The sequence below is a fragment of the Hyperolius riggenbachi genome, chromosome 10 (assembly GCF_040937935.1).
Source record: "Hyperolius riggenbachi isolate aHypRig1 chromosome 10, aHypRig1.pri, whole genome shotgun sequence".
In the NCBI taxonomy this organism is placed as follows: domain Eukaryota; kingdom Metazoa; phylum Chordata; class Amphibia; order Anura; family Hyperoliidae; genus Hyperolius; species Hyperolius riggenbachi.
Genome location: NC_090655.1, coordinates 249,566,222 through 249,586,731, shown reverse-complemented (window position 1 = coordinate 249,586,731; position 20,510 = coordinate 249,566,222). Strand labels below are relative to the sequence as shown.

The window sequence follows — 20,510 nt, the reverse complement described above, 5'->3', positions numbered from 1 at the left end:
GAGAGAGGGGGACGACAGAGAGGAGAGAGAGAGGGGGGCAGAGAGAAGAGCGAGAGCGGGGCATAGAGAAGAGAGAGAGAGGGGGGCAGAGAGGAGAGAGAGAGAAGGGGGGGCAGAGAGAAAGGGACAGAGAGAAGAGAGAGAGAGAGAGGGACAGAGAGAAAAGAGAGAGAGAGGGGGACAGAGAGGAGAGAGAGAAAGAGGGGGGGGGGCAGAAAGGAGGGGGAAGACAGAGAAGAGAGAGGGACAGAGAGAGGGGGACAGAGAGGAGAGAGAGAGGGGGCAGAGAGGAGAGAGGGGGGGGGGGAGAGAGGGGCAGAGTGGAGAGAGAAAGAGGGTGCAGAAAGAGAGAGAGGGCAGAGAGAGAGAGAGAGAGGGGGGGGGGGGGGCAGAGAGGAGAGAGAGAGGGGGACAGACCCCAACCCCCTTAATCCTTCCCTTATTCCCACAATCCCCCCCCCCCCCATGTTAATGTTTTGTTTTGTTTTGCTTTGGCAATGCTAAATGTATTTGGTCCTGCCAATAAAGCTTTTTTGGATTTGGATAGAGAGGGCAGAGGAGAGAGAGAGGAGGACAGAGAGGAGTGAGAGAGTACCGTCTGAGTGCCCACAGCCTGGAGATAGAGACAGGGCGGCACAGACAGACATGGAAGCCCCGGGAGGAGGGACTGTGCAAACAATGTGACAAGGATGAGGCCCACTTCCTGCTACACTGCAGTAAATACGCACCTGTGAGGACCGTCCACTTCCAGAGGCTCTACGCCCACATCCAGGATTTTACCTCCACAGATGAGGAGGGTAAAGATATTCGACAGCATCATCACCCCAATCCTGCTCTATAGGAGTGAGGTATGGGGCCCGGTTACCTACCCTGACCAATCAAAATGGGACTCCAGCCCAACAGAAATCTTCCATTTTGAGTTCTGCAAGAATCTTCTCCAAGTCCATCGCAGCACTTCGAACTCAGCTTGCCAGGCAGAGCTAGGCAGATTCCCACTGTGGCTGACTATCCAGCAGAGGGCGCTCTCATACTGGGCGCACATACTGAGCAGCAACCCCAGCACTTACCACCATAAACCTCACTGAGCCAGGGAGCCGAGGCCATACCACGCGCTCTCAAGCAAAGCATCAGCAGCCAGCCCAAACAAGACCACCAACACAGGCTGACAAAAGCCCACATAAAAGGGGACTATAGAAAGCTGCAAGGAACGATACATAGAGGAATGGAGAAGTGACATAAAGAACTCCCAGAAACTAGGGTTGCCAGGTCGGCTGATGGAGAAAACCGGACAGGGGGTGGAGTTAGGGGCGGAGTCAGAAGCGCACTTTTATGTAGAGTGGGGCTAAGCAATGGGCTTTTTAAAAATGTTTTTTACAGTATTTATATCGCACTGACATCTTCTGCAGCACATTACAGAGTACATAGCCATGTCACTAACTGTCCTCACCAGTACATGCACATAAGAGACCACTTTTCACCAGTAAATGCACATAATAAGAGACCGCTTTTCACCAGTAAATGCACAAGCATTACACGTAGCAACGTCGGGAAGCGCGGGCTCGGGGGCGGTACTTAAGCTGGCGTAACTTACGCCGTGTAAGCTGGCTAACAGATGCTTGTGGAGGACCGGCGCAGGACAGGACAGCTGCTGGGGGCTTGCAGAAGCCCCAGGTAAGTAAAACAGTATATTTAATGTATCTACAGTTCCACTTTAAGTCAGCTCTGGTACACTTTAAGAGGGAGTTTCAATGAGAAGTACAATAATATAATGGGGACTGTGGCCCAATAATGAAAAGTGGGAAACACTATTATATATACATTTCCCTTAGCAGGGCTGGTAGAGCTCCGCCCACTGCACGGGTCACGCCTACTTAGTGATACGTACGCTAGCCGGAGGCCCCGCCCCGTATCGGTACTCGGCGTGGAAACGAATGGCGGCTCGTTTTGTGGATTGTCACTGTCACATGACGGCTGATGAATTCCTGCAGGTAACCCGTCAATGTGGCTTCAGTCATATATGAGAGGAAACCCACGGAAATCCATGTGCTGCGTCTATCCGCGCTGTGCACCAGCTGTCCGCAGTATTGCACAGGCAATAAACGTTGGCGGCCATTTTAGCGGAGACCAGTGCATATACTTGGTACAGCGATAGGCGCCGCCAAAATGTCTCCGGCAGTGCAGACACATTGCGCTTCATGCCAAATGAAGAAATATTAGATAGAAGTGGCAAAAGGCATAAAACCGGACATCTTAATTGTCCGGTTTAACATGCCTTTTTGGACAGGACACAGCGGCCAAAAACCGGACTGTCCGGTCTAAACCGGACACCTGGCAACCCTACCAGAAACTCACTGTCTACCAATCACTACAGAGGAAGTACACAATGGCTCCATATCTGGAGAAGCTACACCACCACAAAGACAGACCATGTACCGTCTGAGTGCCCACAGCCTGGAGATAGAGACAGGGCGGCGCAGACAGACATGGAAGCCCCGGGAGGAGAGACTGTGCAGACAATGTGACCAGGAGGTCTTGGAGGATGAGGCCAACTTCCTGCTACACTGCAGCAAATACGCACCTGTGAGGACCGCCCACTTCCAGAGACTCTCTGCCCACATCCAGGATATTACCTCCACAGATGAGGAGAGGAAACTCTACATCCTACTGGGGGAGGAGGAAACAACCGTGCAAATAGCTGCTCGATATGTGACAGCCTGCCACCAACTGAGAGGAACATGATACCACATGGACTGTACACCCCCAATACCCACTATGGACTGTATATCTCAGCCCCCCATACTGTCCCCTACATCCTCCACACACCTATGGACTATATACCCCAACCCCTTATACCCTTCCCTTATTCCCATAACCCCCTCCCCATGTTAATGCTTTGTTCTGCTTTGGCAATGCTAAATGTATTTGGTCCTGCCAATAAAGCTTTTTTGGATTTGGATTTGGAGAGGAGAGAGAGGGGGCACCTGTGGCTGGCGCTGGCCTCACTCTTTCCCAACCCCCCACCACTTGCAGTTGCTGGCTGGCTGGCTGGCTGCCATTTACTTACTGTGTGTGAAGTTTCTGCTGCTGGCATCTGACTTGCAGGCTGAGGCACCTTGTTCCAAGGTGGTGAGGCGGTCTGTGGCTGTGCTGGCCGGGCTGGGCCCGAATCTGGTGGTGGCAGGCCAGGGAGAGACAGCCAGGTTGAGATGTTCTGGCGGGCTGGGCACCTGTGGGCGATGGGGAGGCGGCGTGGTCTGTGACTGTCGCGGTGGGGTCACTGGTGGAAACTGGCCGGATCTGGCGGGGGGCAGCAGTACACCAGGATGGCGCCATGTGCAGGTGTTCAGTAGGCCAATTGGCGCATATGCATGCAAGGGTGGAGCTTCCACACTCTCTCCAGCCCCCTGCCATTATACTGGCATCCCACGCCTCCTGCCAGGTGCTGTTCCACTTGTGATTGGGCAGGGGGTGGCGGACAGCCGCGTTTAAAATTATATTGGGGCACCCATGTAGGGCACTCCACTAAATACAATCAGGGGCACCCACGCCATATTGGGTGCATGGGCCACCACCAAATAGCGCTAACGACGTGCCTGACTACGATTAAATATATACAGTGGGATGCGAAAGTTTGGGCAACCTTGTTAATCGTCATGATTTTCATGTATAAATCATTAGTTGTTACGATAAAAAATGTCAGTTAAATATATAATATAGGAGACACACACAGTGATATTTGTGAAGTGAAATTAAGTTCATTGGATTTACAGAAAGTGCGCAATAATTGTTTAAACAAGATCAGGCAGGTGCATAAATTTGGGCACCACAAAAAACAAAATGAAATAAATATTTAGTAGATCCTCCTTTTTCAGAAATTACAGCGTCTAAATGCTTCCTGTAGGTTCCAATGAAAGTCTGGATTCTGGTTGAAGGTATTTTGGACCATTCCTCTTTACAAAACATCTCTAGTTCATTTAGGTTTGATGGCTTCTGAGCATGGACAGCTCTCTTTAACTCACACCACTGGTTTTCAATTATATTCAGGTCTGGGGACTGAGATGGCCATTCCAGAATGTTGTACTTGTTCCTCTGCATGAATGCCTTACTACATTTTGAGCAGTGTTTAAAGAGAATCTGTACTCTAATATTCTTACACTAAAAAGCATACCATTCTATTCCTTATTTTCTCCTGTGCCCCTCTGTGCTGTTTCTGCCACTCTCTGCTGCAATCCTGGCTTGTAATTAACAGTTTTAGGCAGTGTTTACAAACAAACTAACCAGCTTGTGATAGGCTCACATAAACAGAGTGTGTGAGTCATACAGAGTGTGCAGGGGGCCTGCAGAGGGTGTGTATCGCTTCTATCCAATCACAAGCAGCCCTGCACATTCCACACATTCAAGCCTAAGCCCGACAGACATGACAGAGGAAAGGAGATAAGATTTATTACAGAGACAGTGCAATTAGGAAAGGCTGCAGTAAGCCAGAGCACATTAGAACAGGCATAGGAACTTATAGGATACAAGAACTAAGGCTGAAAAACTTGTTACAGAGTCTCTTTAAAGTTGTTGTCTTGTTGAAAGATCCAGCCCCAGCGTAGCTTCAGCTTTGTCACTGATTCCTGGACATTGGTCTCCAGAATCTGCTGATACTGAGTGGAATCCATTATTCCCTCAACTCTGACCAGATTCCCAGTCCCTGCACTGGCCACACAGCATGATGGAACCACCACCATATTTTACTGTAGGTAGCAAGTGTTTTTCTTGGAATGCTGTGTTCTTTTTACTCCATGCATAACACCCCTTGTTATGCCCAAATAACTTAATTTTAGTTTCATCAGTCCACAGCACCTTATTCCAAAATTAAGCTGGCTTGTCCAATGTGCTTTAGCATACCTCAAGCGGCTGTTTGTGCTGTAGGTGGAGAAAAGGCTTCCTCTGCATCACTCTCGCATACAGCATCTCCTTGTGTAAAGTGCGCTGAATGTTTAAACGATGCACAGTGACTCCATCTGCAACAAGATGATGTTGTAGGTCTTTGGTGCTGGTCTGTGGGTTGACTCTGACTTTTCTCACCATTCATAGCTTATGTCTATCCGAGATTTTTCTTGCTCTGACACTTTGAGCCTTAGCTTCAACTGAGCCTGTGGTCTTCCATTTCCTCAATATGTTCCTTACTGCGGAAACAGACAGCTGAAATCTCTGAGACAGCTTTCTGTATCCTTGCCCTAAACCATGATGGTGAACAATCTTTGTCTTCAGGTCATTTGAGAGTTGTTTTGAGACCCCCATGATGCTACTCTTCAGAGAAAATTAAAAGAGGAGGGAAACTTACAATTGACAAAACCAAGTAGGAAGGAAAATGAGCGGTGAATGGTACATACCAATAAACAGAATTGTACAAAAATGTTTTTGTAAAAATCATATAATTCTTTATTATATCAAAAACAGTATCTATTAAAAAAGCTTGGCCTCATATCCCAACCTCCACCCCTATTAACCCCAACAGCTCATAAAGCAGACACAACACTCAACCACACATACTCAGACCAGGTATACCGGAAAACAAAGGGCATAGTTTGCTATTAATATTGATGGAGCTCCAATGGCAAAAATACACTATCATGCCTATTCAGGTTGCAACCTATTAATCTCAATATAGAAGTCCGGACAACCGTTGCAGCAGAGTAGTAGCTAAAGCCAGAAGACAGCAGAAGCGGTGTAGCACAGTATTGTTGTATATACAGTCTGTTGATAAAGACTCCATATGACAAAAGGCAATCTGTTTATCTCATAGGAGACACAGCCGTAAGTGATGCAAAGCAAAGTAGAAATCAGTAACATAGACTGAAGCAGGAGTCAGCAGCGTACGCTAGAAAGCAATACTGTCACATGCAGGCCTGTATCTGGTAAGCACAGCAAGTTGAAGCATCAAAACACTGTCCATTAGTTAGAGCACAGGCAAGCAGATCAGCTCGATAGCATGAGCTAGGCATAAACAGTCCCAGTGCTTGCTGACGTGTAATGAAATAAGCTGCTCACCAGACCTGCTGCTTAATGTCCTTATGCAAGCTGCCATGTTATCCAGACGATTCCTTCTGCAAGTGGAAGCAGAGAGACATGCTTAAGTAGCACCGGGTCCAATGTGGTGAAGTGGTCGGGGAGCCAAGCAAGCAAGCAGTGATGCCACTCACAGCCTCAATTGACCCCCTTAAATACTCTTTCTCATAATTGGGTTCAGTGTGTGTAGGTCAGGGGGTCACTGAGCTTACCAAGCCAATTTGAGTTTCAATAATTAGTTCTAGAGGTTTTGGAATCAATAAAATGACAACAGTGCCCAAATTTATACACCTGCCTAATTTTATTTAAACAATTATTGCGCACTTTCTTTGAAACCAATAAACTTAATTTCACTTCTCAAATATCACTGTGTGTCTCCTATATGAAATATTTAACTGACATTTTTTATCGTAACAACCAACAATTTATACAGGAAAATCATGATGATTAACAACGTTGCCCAAACTTTCGCATCCCACTGTATTTGTCAAGGGATACTTGTGATAATATTTACTATGCTAGGGGGGTACTTGCAGGGCCAGGTCTATTAACAGTGGGGCCCCTGCGCAAACTTAACCTGGGGGTCCCACAAAAATCACCCCCCACCCCTGAACCAAAGAGTAAAATCAGGGGCCAAATTTTATCCCAGTGCCCCTGAGCTTGCTGCTATCAGTCTTTAGCTCCATGCACTCCCCAACTTCATGCTCGCAGGGGTGCCTCTCCTCCATGACCTGACGCATGTTATTACAAAATACAATTCCGGGGGTCATAGAGAAGATGAAGCCAGTGGTGAATGAAGACAGGAGTGCTCAGAGCCACAGACTGATAGAGGAGTGCACCTGCCGGCACAGGTGAGACACTGCCCTGCCAAAGAGTCTGCAGAGGCCCCGGGGAGCAACAGTTAAGTTGGGAGGAGACATCTTGGGGACCCTACAAGCTCTGGGGCCCTGAGGCAATTGCCCCCTTTGCCTCTATGGTAGCACCGGCCCTGGGTACTTGATGAGTATGAGGTTTTAAAAGGAGTACATACAAATAAAATGTTAAGAAACACTGGTCTAGTGGTCCCCCCCTCCCCATACAGCATTCCCTGGTAGTCTAGTGCCCCCCTCCCTCCACTATATAGCATTCCCTGGTAGTCTAGTGGTTCCCCCTCCCTCCCCCATACAGCATTTCCTGGTAGTCTAGTGCCCCCCTCCCTCCACTATACAGCATTCCCTGGTAGTCTAGTGGTTCCCCCTCCCTCCCCCATACAGCATTCCCTGGTAGTCTAGTGCCCCCCCTCCCTCCACTATACAGCATTCCCTGGTAGTCTAGTGGTTCCCCCTCCCTCCCCCATACAGCATTCCCTGGTAGTCTAGTGGTTCCCCCTCCCTCCACAATACAGCATTCCCTGGTAGTCTAGTGGTCCCCCTCCCTCCACAATACAGCATTCCCTGGTAGTGTAGTGGTCCCCCTCCCTCCACAATACAGCATTCCCTGGTAGTCTAGTGGTCCCCCTCCCTCCACAATACAGCATTCCCTGGTAGTCTAGTGGTTCCCCCTCCCTCCCCCATACAGCATTCCCTGGTAGTCTAGTGCCCCCCTCCCTCCACTATACAGCATTCCCTGGTAGTCTAGTGGTTCCCCCTCCCTCCCCCATACAGCATTCCCTGGTAGTCTAGTGTCCCCCTCCCTCCACAATACAGCATTCCCTGGTAGTCTAGTGGTTCCCCCTCCCTCCCCCATACAGCATTCCCTGGTAGTCTAGTGGTTCCCCCTCCCTCCACAATACAGCATTCCCTGGTAGTCTAGTGGTTCCCCTCCCTCCCCCATACAGCATTCCCTAGTAGTCTAGTGGTTCCCCCTCCCTCCACTATATAGCATTCCCTGGTAGTCTAGTGGTTCCCCCTCCCTCCACTATATAGCATTCCCTGGTAGTCTAGTGCCCCCCTCCCTCCACTATATAGCATTCCCTGGTAGTCTAGTGGTTCCCCCTCCCTCCCCCATACAGCATTTCCTGGTAGTCTAGTGCCCCCCTCCCTCCACTATACAGCATTCCCTGGTAGTCTAGTGGTTCCCCCTCCCTCCCCCATACAGCATTCCCTGGTAGTCTAGTGCCCCCCTCCCTCCACTATACAGCATTCCCTGGTAGTCTAGTGGTTCCCCCTCCCTCCCCCATACAGCATTCCCTGGTAGTCTAGTGCCCCCCTCCCTCCACAATACAGCATTCCCTGGTAGTCTAGTGGTTCCCCCTCCCTCCCCCATACAGCATTCCCTGGTAGTCTAGTGGTTCCCCCTCCCTCCACAATACAGCATTCCCTGGTAGTCTAGTGGTCCCCCTCCCTCCACAATACAGCATTCCCTGGTAGTGTAGTGGTCCCCCTCCCTCCACAATACAGCATTCCCTGGTAGTCTAGTGGTCCCCCTCCCTCCACAATACAGCATTCCCTGGTAGTCTAGTGGTCCCCCTCCCTCCACAATACAGCATTCCCTGGTAGTCTAGTGCCCCCCTCTCTCCACTATATAGCATTCCCTGGTAGTCTAGTGGTTCCCCTCCCTCCACAATACAGCCTTCCCTGGTAGTCTAGTGCCCCCCTCCCTCCACTATAAAGCATTCCCTGGTAGTCTAGTGGTTCCCCCTCCCTCCCCTATACAGCATTCCCTGGTAGTCTAGTGCCCCCCTCCCTCCTCCATACAGCATTCCCTGGTAGTCTAGTGGTGCCCCTCCCTCCACTATACAGCATTCCCTAGTAGTCTTAGTGGCCCTCCTCTCTTCCTCATACAGCATTCCCTGGTAGTCTAGTGGCCCCCCTCCCTCCCTTATACAGCCTTCCCTGCTGGCAGTCTAGTGCCCCCCCCCCCTCCACTATACAGCCTTCCCTGGTAGTCTAGTGGTCCCCTTCCCTCCCTCATACAGCGTTCCCTGGCAGTCTAGTGGTTCCCCCTCCCTCCACTATACAGCGTTCCCTGGTAGTCTAATGGTCCTCTTCCCTCCCTTATACAGAGTTCCCTGGTAGTCTAGTCTAGTGTAGTGTACCCCCACACTGTATTCACTGGTAGTCTATATGTTCAACCCCCTCCTCCATACAGCGTTCCCTGGTAGTGGAACCCCTCCCTCCCCCATACAGTGTTCCCTGGTTGTCTAGTGGTCCCCCCTCCCTCCTCCAGACAAGTTCCCTGGTTGTCTTGTGGACCTCCCCCCCCCCCCCCCCAAACAGTAATCCCTGTTCATCTAGTGGACCTCCCAAACAGTATTTCCTGGTAGTCTAGTGGACCTCCCATACAGTATTCCCTGGTAGTCTAGTGGACCCCCCCCTATACAGTATTCCCTGGTAGTCTAGTTGACCACCTCCCCCATACAGCGCCCCCTGGTTGTCTAGTGGTCCCCACTCCCTCCCCCACACAAGTTCCCTGGTAGTCTAGTGCAGTGTTCCCTCCAACCCTGTCCTCAAGGCCCACCAAAACTGCATGTTTTGTATAAATCCACAGAGGTAGTTAAAACACTAATTACCCCACCTGTAAATGTTTGTAGTGTTCTGCAAAACATGTACTGTTGGTGGGTCTTGAGGACAGGGTTGGGGAACTCTGGTCTAGTGGACCTCCTCCCACTGTACAGCGTTCCCTGGTAGTCTAGTTGTCTCACCTCTCTCATACAGCATTCCCTGGTAATGGTTCCCTTCTCTCCCCTCTTTCCCCATCAGGGAGAAAGGGTCAAGGTTGTAGTTCTAACATTGCCCACAAGGTGGTAGCTGTAAATGGAACGCTCAAGGAGGAAAAAGTTGAAGGAGGAGGTGGAACGCACAGACAGGAAGTTGAGGTGAAATGACAGGAAGTAAAGAAGAGACATTACTGGAACTGGCAGCAGAGGAGGTAATAATAAATTATTTGATATTGTTTTATAATTACACCCATCAAAGCATTGCGTTGCATTATGGCCATCAGATAAATAAGATGTTTGTATAGAGATGACTAGAGATGACAGCAGTCCTGTCTCATGCAAAAAAACTAAATCCAGTCTAACCAAGTGAGAAATGTTGCAAACATGGAGCCTGTCCTGAGATCATCACATATATATTCTGCCTGTGAATGTATCCATGGGAAAGTAGCTATACACTCTAACCTAACTGCCACCCTTGCTATGATCTGATATGGCCCTGCAGCAGGAGAGAGGGTTCACATTTCAGGCAGAATGCTGCCTGCATGGAGATTATATCTTGCTGTTTTAATGTGGGTTTCCTTCAGACATTCTGTATACTCTGATATGTGCTGGAGAAGATGTCAGTACTATACAAACACATAATAATAATATGGTAGGACATTAGACTATAACTATGGTAGGATTAGATTGTGAGCTCCTCTGAGGACAGTCAGTGACGTGACTATGTACACTGTAACATGCTGCAGAAGATGTCAGTGCTATATACCGGTAAATGCATAATAATGTGACAGAACAATTGGCCGTGACTATGATTGAGATGAGATTGTGAGCTCCTCTGAGGACAGTGCTATAGAAGATGTCAGTGCTATAAAAAAAACATAATAATACTATGATAGAATATCAATCTCTGACTATGGTGGGGAATAGATTGTGAGCTCCTCTGAGGACAGTCAGTGACATGACTATGTACTCTGTAAAGTGCTGCAGAATATGTCAGTCCCATATAAATACATAATAATAATAATATTAATAATACGGTAGAATATTAAGCTCAGAGGAGATCAGAATCTAATCCTATCTTAGTCTGAGTTTAATATTCTACCATATTATTATTATTATTTATATGGGACTGACATATTCTGCAGCACTTTACAGAGTACATAGTCATGTCACTGACTGTCCTCAGACTAAGATAGGATTAGATTCTGATCTCCTCTGAGGACAGTCAGTGACATGACTATGTATTTTGTAAAGTGCTGCAGAATATGTCAGTCCCATATAAATAATAATATGGTAGAATATTAAACTCAGACTACGATAGGATTAGATTCTGATCTCCTCTGAGGACAGTCCGTCAGTGACATGACTATGTACTTTGTAAAGTGCTGCAGAATATGTCAGTCCTATATAAATAATAATAATAATAATAATAATATGGTAGAATATTAAATTTAGACTAAGATAGGATTAGATTCTGATCTCCTCTGAGGACAGTCAGTGACATGACTATGTACTTTGTAAAATGCTGCAGAAGATGTCACTAAATGCATAATAATATGTCAGGACATTTGGCTGTGACTATGGTAGACATTAGATTGTGAGCTCCTCTGAGGACAGTGCTATAGAAGATGTCAGTGCTAGAAAATGCATCATAATAGTATAGCCTATTCAACACAAGATCATTTTAATCAATCCACTTGATTTGTATACATTTTACAGATCACGTTACCTCATCAGTGAGGATGGATGACAACCGGAAACACGTGCACAAGGTGTTATTAGACCTCACCCTGGAGATCGTCTACCTGCTGACTGGAGAGGTGAGGAGGATTCTGGGAGGGACCCTATTTTTTAATCTTTATTAAAGTCGAACTGAAATATCTAAATCAAGAATCAAAAAAACCTACCAGCAGCTTCTATTTTTCAAGGTGACCATGTCCGTTTAATTAGCGCCGCTCCCCGCCGCCGCGATCACGCCATTTTTAATTTGTATTATTTTCCGGGATTCATGAAAGATGGCCGCAGTGCCTAATAACTTCCGGGTTACACCGCGTCATTGGTGCGTGGTCACTTGCGGCTGATAGCGTGCACGAGAGGACTCCAGCACTGCACATGTTGAATTTGTCCTCTCGTGCATTTAAAAAGCTCAGCCTGCTCGTTCCTGGAAAGCGCTGGCAGCAGAGATTATCTGTGAGGAACAAGTGAATTGGGCAAGTAAAAAAAGTAATTATCTTTCTTTTTATTTATGGCCTGTTCTCTCCCCCGGCTGCATTGCTGACATGTGCTGCACGTGCCTCTCACAGCGCTGCCTCGCTGTCATGTCCTGCTGGTTCGTGATGGAGACAGCCCCTTTCCTGCTCGTTCAGGTGAAAGAAAGCACCGTTCACGCTGCACTGAGGGAACGAGCATGGAGTGGCCGCGGTGGGGCGTAGAAGGGGCGGAGACCTGGCCTGAGGGAAGGAAAACGGGTCACGCAGGGAGAGGAGCACAGGCTCTTCTGCCTGATCACAGCATCGACTTATAAGTCAATGATATTACCGGCAGAAATTTGGGACCGGGAGAGCAAGGAAAAAAATACTTAGTGTTATGATCACTTCTGCAGCATGTACTGCTGGCTGCAGTTTTACTGTAGACAAGCAGTATTTGATTTCTTTGCGTGCATTTGCTCGCATAGTTTTGCTTGCGCTCACACTGAGTGTTGATTCCATCTGCAGTCGCTCTGAAGTTAATGACAGTTTAAGATGCTCTTCTGAAAGCAAACATTGTCTGTTGCAGTGGGGCTGCAATTCCTTTCTTGCAGGCTGCATAGCTTTGTCTGCCCTTTCCTGCTGTCAGCCTGTGATTGATTATCATTCACCTGTGTGGGAATCTGCATGTCTGCTCCCATTGGATGACCTCAGTATAAAGGACTGCTTCCTGCAGTGCTCCATGGGCTATCATAGTTCCAGCACCAGCCTGTCTTGCTGTTACTCTGGCCCCAGACCGTGTTTCTAGTTCTAGTGTTAGCCCGTGTGGACTGCACTGACTCCTGTGTAGGAGTCAGTGAGTCCTTCTAGTCCTGTTCTTGTTAATTAGTATTTGTTACTTTGCTAGTCTTGCATCATATATTGGTTCATCGCCGATATATACGCATACTAGCACGTTTGTTATTTTCCTTGTATTCGTGTTACGGATACAGAGACGCCGGAGGTCTAAGTGTCACATGATACCACACGCAACGGGACATCAATAAAAGACTTGTTTACAGAGTTGAGGAGGGTTCTGGGAGGTCGCATGACATCTCTCCTATCAGGGCAGTTTCTAGGCAATAGAGTTTCCGGGTTGAGAGTGTATAAATTGTGTTAAACCCCACCCCCCCACCCTCCCATTTTAGGTAGTCAGATAGCCCTCCTTTAGGTAGCTAGAGAGCGACAGGAGGGGGTGCATGCAATGAGGCCAGCAGGAGCTGTAGCTCCTAGCTCAGTCGCACCAGTCGGCTCTTCTGCGCATGCACAGAAAAGCCGACTGGCATGACTGAGCAAGGTTACTGGGACTAATGGCGGCTGAACAGAGGCACCCGAGAGGACAGTTAGGGACGCATCCATGCTCATGGGGCTGGAGGAAGCCCCGGGTGAGTATAAAATCTTTTTATCCCAAGATCTCAGGTTTACTTAAAGTCCAGGAAGTACTGTACATGTGCCAAATTTGGATCCCAGCAAGGTGAGTTGAGTACTGCTCCCACTGTGCTTTCTACACTATCTCAAAAGAAGGTCATATGACATGACTCTTAAGCTGGCCATACACTGGCCCGATTTACAGCCGTTTCGACAGCAGATTCGATCACTGGGATCGAATCTGCTGCCAATCGTTCGCCGAATTTCGATCCATTTCGTCCGATCCCGTCGATCGCGCCGTGCGGAAAATAACCGTCGATCACCCGCGGGTAAAGAGCGCATCGCTAGCGGCGTTCGAGTGCCCGACGACCGACGCAATAGAGCCGCATACATTACCTGCTCCGCCGGCGCGACTGCCCCCGCTCGTCTCCGCTCTTCTTCTCCGCTCTGGTCTCCGGCATGCCTTCACTTATTCCTGCCCGGCAGGAAGTTTAAACAGTAGAGGGCACTCTACTGTTTAAACTTCCTGCCGGGCAGGAAGAAGTAAAGCATGCTGGAGACGGAGACCAGAGCGGAGACGGAGAAGAAGAGCGGAGAGAGACCCGGGAGTCGCGCCGGCGGAGCAGGTAATGTATGCGGCGGGGGGGGGGGGGGGGAGCGGCGGCGGCAGCAGCAGCACCACCACCACCACAACAGATTGTGAACGGTTTCAGGCTGAAATTGGTTCACAATCTGTTTGCAGTAAAGGTAGCCATACGATCCCTCTCTGATCAGATTCGATCAGATAGGGATCTGTCTGTTGGTCGAATCTGATGGCAAATCGACCAGTGTATGGCCACCTTTACAGTATCTCTACAGACTACAGACCTAACTAAAGACCTGACTAGAGAGGAAAGAATGATACTGGGAGCTCACATAACATCACTCTTATCTCTGTTAATAAAACAAACACCTGACTGGAGAGATGAGGAGGATTCTGGGAGGTCACATGACATCACTCTTATCCCTAGTAATAAAACACACACCTGACTGGAGAGGTGAGGAGGATGCTGGGAGGTCACATAACATCACTCTTATCTCTGTTAATAAAACACACACCTGACTGGGAAGATGAAGAGGATTCTGGGAGGTCACATGACATCACTCTTATCTCTAGTAATAAAACACACCAGACCAAAGGGGTGAGAGGGATTCTGGGATGTCACATGACTTCATCCTTATCTCTATTAATAAAACACACACCTGACTGGAGAGGTGAGGAGGGTTCTGTAAGTGTGATGTGAAATCACTTGTATCTCTATTAATAGAGGTGACGAAAAGTCTGGGATTGCTTATGTGGAGTATATTATGTTTATTTCTCAGGATTATGAAGTGGTGAAGAAGACATCTAGGATGTTATGGACACCTAGAAAACTTCTCCACAGACCATCACTCATCACTTCACATCATTCCCAGGCAGCTGAGGGCAACAACGAAAAGAAGATTGTAGACATCATCCACACAATGCTTGAGATGCTTAGGGCGGAGGTAAGCAATGCTGGGAATTATGGGACATTATAAATGCCAAGGTGTCAGGATGTCACTGCCTATTTATTTTTATAGGATAGGGAACATTTAGAAGGACAGAAGGATCTCTACAAAGATGCCATGATGGAGACTCAGCCACCCCTCACATCACCAGGTAAGAGGAGACTTTCATTTCTTGTAAAGGATAGAGCAGTACGGAGGGTCCACCTAGATCCCCCATCATCTGACAATCACATAGAGACAATGGGCTTGATTCACTAAGACAAATAACATGCTTTATCCGAGTTAACACGCCTTATCAACGATAACATGCCTTATCCGAGATAACACACCTTATTGAAGTTAACATGCCTTATCAGAGTAGCATAGCGAGCGCTACAAACTTATGCCTGCTAATTGGCAATGATGATAGCTCCACTCGTCCTGCCCTGAGCCCCTGTGGGTTCGTAGCTCGCTATGCTACTCCGAAAAGAAGTGTTAATTTTGATACGGCGCATTATCTCTGATAAGGCGTGTTATTTCTGATAAGACATGTTAACTCGGATAACAAGCCCAATGTATTCAGTCAGTGTGTATGTTTCCTACAGATGGATCCAGTAACAAAAACACACCAGAGAGATTTACAGGTCCTCTTTATTACCCAGCTTGTCCACAAGAAGATACCACCATTCCCCACCATTATCAGGTAGATGTTCTTCTAGACTTTACCACATTATTGCTATGCACACTTATGCTGGCAATAAACCATGATATGTTGTGGCAGATAGATGGTTCGATAGATAATTTCGAACAGGTTCGATCTTATTTTCGATTGTTTTTCTGATTGATTTCTCATAGAAGTGAATGGGAATCGATCGGAAAAAGGATCGGACAGTAAATCTGCTGAAAAATCTCATTGTGTATTCCCAGCATTAGTGTTTTAGTGCTAATGTCTTGAAAATGCTATTTTGATCATTCTGTGGTTGTAGGATGAAGAAGAAATAGATGTGAAAGTTGAGATTAAAGAAGAAGAAGAAGAAGAAGAAGAAGAAGGAGAAGAGGAGGGGGAAGGAGAGACATATGAGACAGACGATCAGTGGTCTACGGAGGAGGATGAACTATTAAACAGAACCATTAAAGAAGAAGAGACGTGTATGAGGGATGACCAGCTGTCTATGGAGGAGGGTGACACAGTGATGATAATTAAAGCAGAAAACGAGGAGACCCATTTGAGGAGTAATCAGCAGTCTACGGAGGAGGGTGAATTGATGATCAATAAATCAGGAATTTCAATTTCAGGTGAAGAATCAAATTTTTGCTTTTATTAATGAAACTTGTATCTTTTTCATTTCTGGGATGGAAATTTTTAGATTATTTTCAGCACCATTCAAAATCTCGATATTTGTTCTTTATTATAATAATATTAAAACTAATGGGAACTTTAGAAAATAAGATCAGCCAGATACTTGCCTAAGGAGAGGGAAGGCTCTGGGTCCTATAGTGCCTTCCCATTACTCTCTTGTCCCCTTATTTTTAGCGGTCGTTCCCCATTTAAAACCCCCACCGCAGTGGACTTCAGAAGTCTTCGAGAGCCCAAGTGCTACCAAAGACAGGCGACTCTGAACTGCACCTGGGTGAGCGGCGGAAAGCAGTATTTGACCAATTTGGTCAAATACTGTTACCGGGGGACACAGCGCTGGGACGAGGGATCTGTGAGAGGAGTGGGAAGGCTCTATAGGAACCAGAGCCTTCCTTCTCCTTAGGTAAGTATCTGGCTGATTTTTTTTTTTATTATTCAATTCCCATTTACTTTAATGGGTACAATTTAACAAACTCTCAATACTTACCTTTTGCAGCCCGTGGTATAATTTAGATAAACATACAGTACATGCAAATTTAGCAAGAAGAAAAAGTATTACATTGATCATTTGGCCATATTTGTAGTTTTGAAACTGTTGGAGATAGTTTAAAAATTGCTGGAGAAAATATCGGAGGAACCCGTCTTAGATATAGATTAGGATTTGTCCTTGTAACCTAACAGCAGATCTCAGGATGTTAAAAGAAGTTTATAGTAAATAAAGCGAAAACTGTTCCAGGAATTTTCCATCTTTACTGCCTCTGACTGAAGCCAATCCTGATGTGATTTCCTCCTTTACTTTTTTTTTCTCCTAGAAACTGCACTGTAATATCTAGTTAGCTTTGTAAACATATGTGAGCACAACATAGATCCTATTTCAGCGGCTTCTGCAGACGGGTGAGGTGTATTTCCCTCCTCAGCCTCCTTTCACACTGAACTGCCCTCAGCCAATCAGTGAGGACCTGGAATGTGGGAGGGGAAATAACTTCCCTCTCCTCGATAATGTACCAGAATAGAGCCAGGTTGACTGAGATAAGGTTGGAATGTTTGCATTGCAGACTGCGGGTAGACTACATAATAAATGGAAAGCAGTGGGTAAATGGAATTTGATTTTGTGGCTGACAATCCCACTTTAAGAAACCCAGATTTGCATCACATAATCTATAGGACACCACCACTGACGTCCAAGTGCACAAGTCTAGCATTAAAAAGAAGCTGCATAGATTACCTCTACGTTCTAGGAGGGACAAATTGCTTTCCAGAAGAAACATCAGGACAAGGCTAATTTTGCAGATGAAGTTCAGCCATAGACAAGAACTTCTGGTTCCAAGCATTCTGGGCAGACAAGGCAAATATAGTTATTTGTCCTCAGTTCTTGGAAACCTATTTGACAAAAGCTGAGGACCCTAAAGCCTACTGTAAAGCAGGGTGGTGGAAGTGGTATGAATTGGGACTGCTGCCTCACAGCATGGACAGCTCACCATAATGGAAACTAAGATTAATTATACGTCATATATATGTATGAGAGGTAGCGTGGCTTTGACCTCAGAGCCAATGACGTGCTTGCTTTTTTTTTCCACTGAAAGAAATTAGCGAAATATGGTTCATTTTTCCAAAAAAATTTTGTCTGATTATATTGTTTTTATCCTTACATACTATTTGAATTTATATAAATGTTCTGTTTCTCTGTGAATAAGCTGGAGGTGGGTCCATCTCTATTCCTCACAATAACAAAGCCATCAGTGTACTTATTCCGTGGCCCAATGTAGAATAATGGGTTTGGTTTTGCTGTTCTCTGTATCTAACTTGTCATCATTCACCAGGTTCTATGACAGAGATCTGACAAATGTTTCACTACAAGGCAAAGGTGACTCTAAACTCCAAAACTTGGAGAAATTAAATACATATTTAATATAATTTGTTTTACCTCCAACAGATGACCAGAATATGGGGAGCCCCTCGGAGGGACGTCTTATCCCCCCTCCAGATGATGCTGCAGAAGATAATGGTATCTCACAATGTTCTCCAGGAGGAAACCCCATTATTGGAAATACACATCATAGACTTTACCATGAGCAGAGATCATCAGATCCCTCTAATCCTGAGGAGTCTTCTGACAGATCCCATCCCGTTACCCTGAATACCCATCCAGGAGGTCACAGTGAGGAGAGGTCACATGACCCATCTCATTCTGAGGAATCTTCTGGCAAAACTTGTGGTGTCAGGCATGGAGATTATGAAATGTTTCCATGTTCTGAATGTGGTAAATGCTTTACAAGGAAATCACTTCTAGCTGTACATCACAGAGAACACACAGGGGAAACCCCTTATCTATGTTCAGAGTGTGGGAAATGTTTTTCACAAAAAGATGAGCTTGTCACACACCAGAGAATCCACACAGAGGAGCAACCCTTGTCTTGTCTGGACAGTGACACCCTTTTCAGCCAGATCTCTTTTCTTTCACAGCATCTGAATCTCGATGGAGTCGAGAGTACATTTCCATGTTCAGAGTGTGGGAAACTCTTCAAAGCCAAAGCTGATCTATCTGTACATCTGAGAGTTCACACTGGTGAGAAGCCTTATTCGTGTTCTGAGTGCGGCAAACTATTTTCAACAAGGGGGGCTCTCAATTCCCATGTGAGGGTTCACACTGGTGAGAAGCCTTTTTCCTGTCTAGAGTGTGGGAAATGTTTCTGTCGGAAAGCAGATCTTCACACCCACCAGAGAAGTCACACGGGTGAGCGGCCCTTTTCTTGTTCAGAGTGTGGGAAGTGTTTCAGTCTGAAAGGAAACCTCCTCAAACACCACAGAATTCACACAGGCGTGCGGCCCTATTCCTGTACAGAGTGTGGGAAATGCTTCACTCAGAAAGTTGATCTAATTGCACATCAGAAAATAAAGCATGTCACCTGACACTGGGTAGCAGTCATAGGGTGACGTCTTTAAGGTAGGCACTGCTATTCTTCATACCTTCAGTCACTGACTAGATTAGGGTATAAAGTTTAGATGCTCAATGCTATAGCTATTAACTATCAATACAACATGAATTTGAAAGAAACTGTTTTATTGTGCAATATGTACAGTGCTGAATATATATATATATATTTTTATATAGCATACACATGCTGTAGGGTTATAGATAACTTAATTGTCTCTTAGCTTGAGGTGTCTGCTAGATCTGGATATCATAACTTATTTCTCATAAGAGAGGAATGGCAGCACATCTAAACCAAACTGCACCTACACTAGCTACATAGAGCTGCAGGGCCTTTTAACCATTTCAGCCTGTGGGTATTTTTCACCTTATGGACAAGAGGAATTTTCTCATTTTAGCGCTCCTCCCTTTCATTCCCCAATAACTTTATCACTACTTATCACAACGAAATGATCTATACTTTGTTTTTTTCCACCACCAATTAGGCTTTCTTTGGGTGGTACATTATGCTAAGAATTATTTTATTCTAAATGCATTATAAAGGGAATAATAAGAAAAAAAAAAGGAAAAAAAAAATCATTATTTCTCCGCCATTAAAGTTTCAAAATAATTCATGCTACCGTAATTAAAATCCAAACATTCTATTTGGCCATTTGTCCCAGTTATTGCAACGTTAAAATTATATCCCTAGTATAATGTATGGTAGCAATATTTTATTTGGAAATAAAAGTGCATTTTTTCAGTTTTACATCTATTACTAATTTTTAGCCCATAATTTAACCACTCTTCCCCCTTAACCCATTCGCGTTCTGTCGTTTTCACTGAAATGTTCACCTCCCATTCATTAGCCTATAACTTTATCACTACTTATTACAATGAACTGATCTATATCTTGTTTTTTCCGCCACCAATTAGGCTTTCTTTGGGGGGTACATTTTGCTAAGAGCCACTTTACTGTAAATGCATTTTAACAGGAAGAATAAGAAAAAAACGGAAAAAAATCATTATTTCTCAGTTTTCAGCCATTATAGTTTTAAAATAATACATGCCTCCATGATTAAAACTCACGTATTGTATTTGCCCATATGTCCCGGTTTTTACACCGTTAAAATTATGTCCCTATCACAATGTATGACGACAATATTTTATTTGGAAATAAAGGTTTTTTTTTTCAGTTTTGCATCTATCACTATTTACAAGTTTAAAATAAAAAAAAAATATAGAAATATTTCATCTTTACATTGATATTTAAAAAGTTTAGACCCTTAGGTAAATATTTACATGTTTTTTTTTATTGTAATGGTTTTTTTTTTTTTAATATTAAACATTTTATTTGGGTAGTTTTGGGAGGGTGGGGTGTAAACAATAGGTTTATAATGTAAATGTGTGTTGATTTTTATTTTTTTTTACTTTTAGTTGTAGTAT

The 20,510-nt window shown here is 45.6% G+C and overlaps 2 protein-coding genes across 2 annotated transcripts in view; one reads left to right on the top strand and one right to left on the bottom strand.

The window, feature by feature from the left end:
- The window catches only part of LOC137536524 (gastrula zinc finger protein XlCGF57.1-like), a 21,177-nt gene extending 11,432 nt beyond the window's left edge, over nt 1-9,745 (bottom strand). Inside the window, exon 1 of the mRNA XM_068258737.1 lies at nt 9,680-9,745. The gene's annotated coding sequence lies outside the window, so the exon portion shown is untranslated. The remainder of the gene's footprint in view (nt 1-9,679) is intronic.
- Nucleotides 9,746-9,858: 113 nt separating this feature from the next.
- On the top strand, nt 9,859-19,575 carry LOC137535203 (oocyte zinc finger protein XlCOF22-like). The gene is made up of 7 exons (XM_068257018.1): nt 9,859-9,906; nt 11,414-11,514; nt 14,650-14,814; nt 14,890-14,968; nt 15,402-15,499; nt 15,783-16,092; nt 18,087-19,575. The coding sequence occupies exons 2-7, from the start codon at nt 11,437-11,439 to the stop codon at nt 19,061-19,063; spliced, it is 1,707 nt and encodes a 568-aa protein (XP_068113119.1). The 5' UTR covers nt 9,859-9,906; nt 11,414-11,436; the 3' UTR covers nt 19,064-19,575.
- Nucleotides 19,576-20,510: the final 935 nt, after the last annotated feature.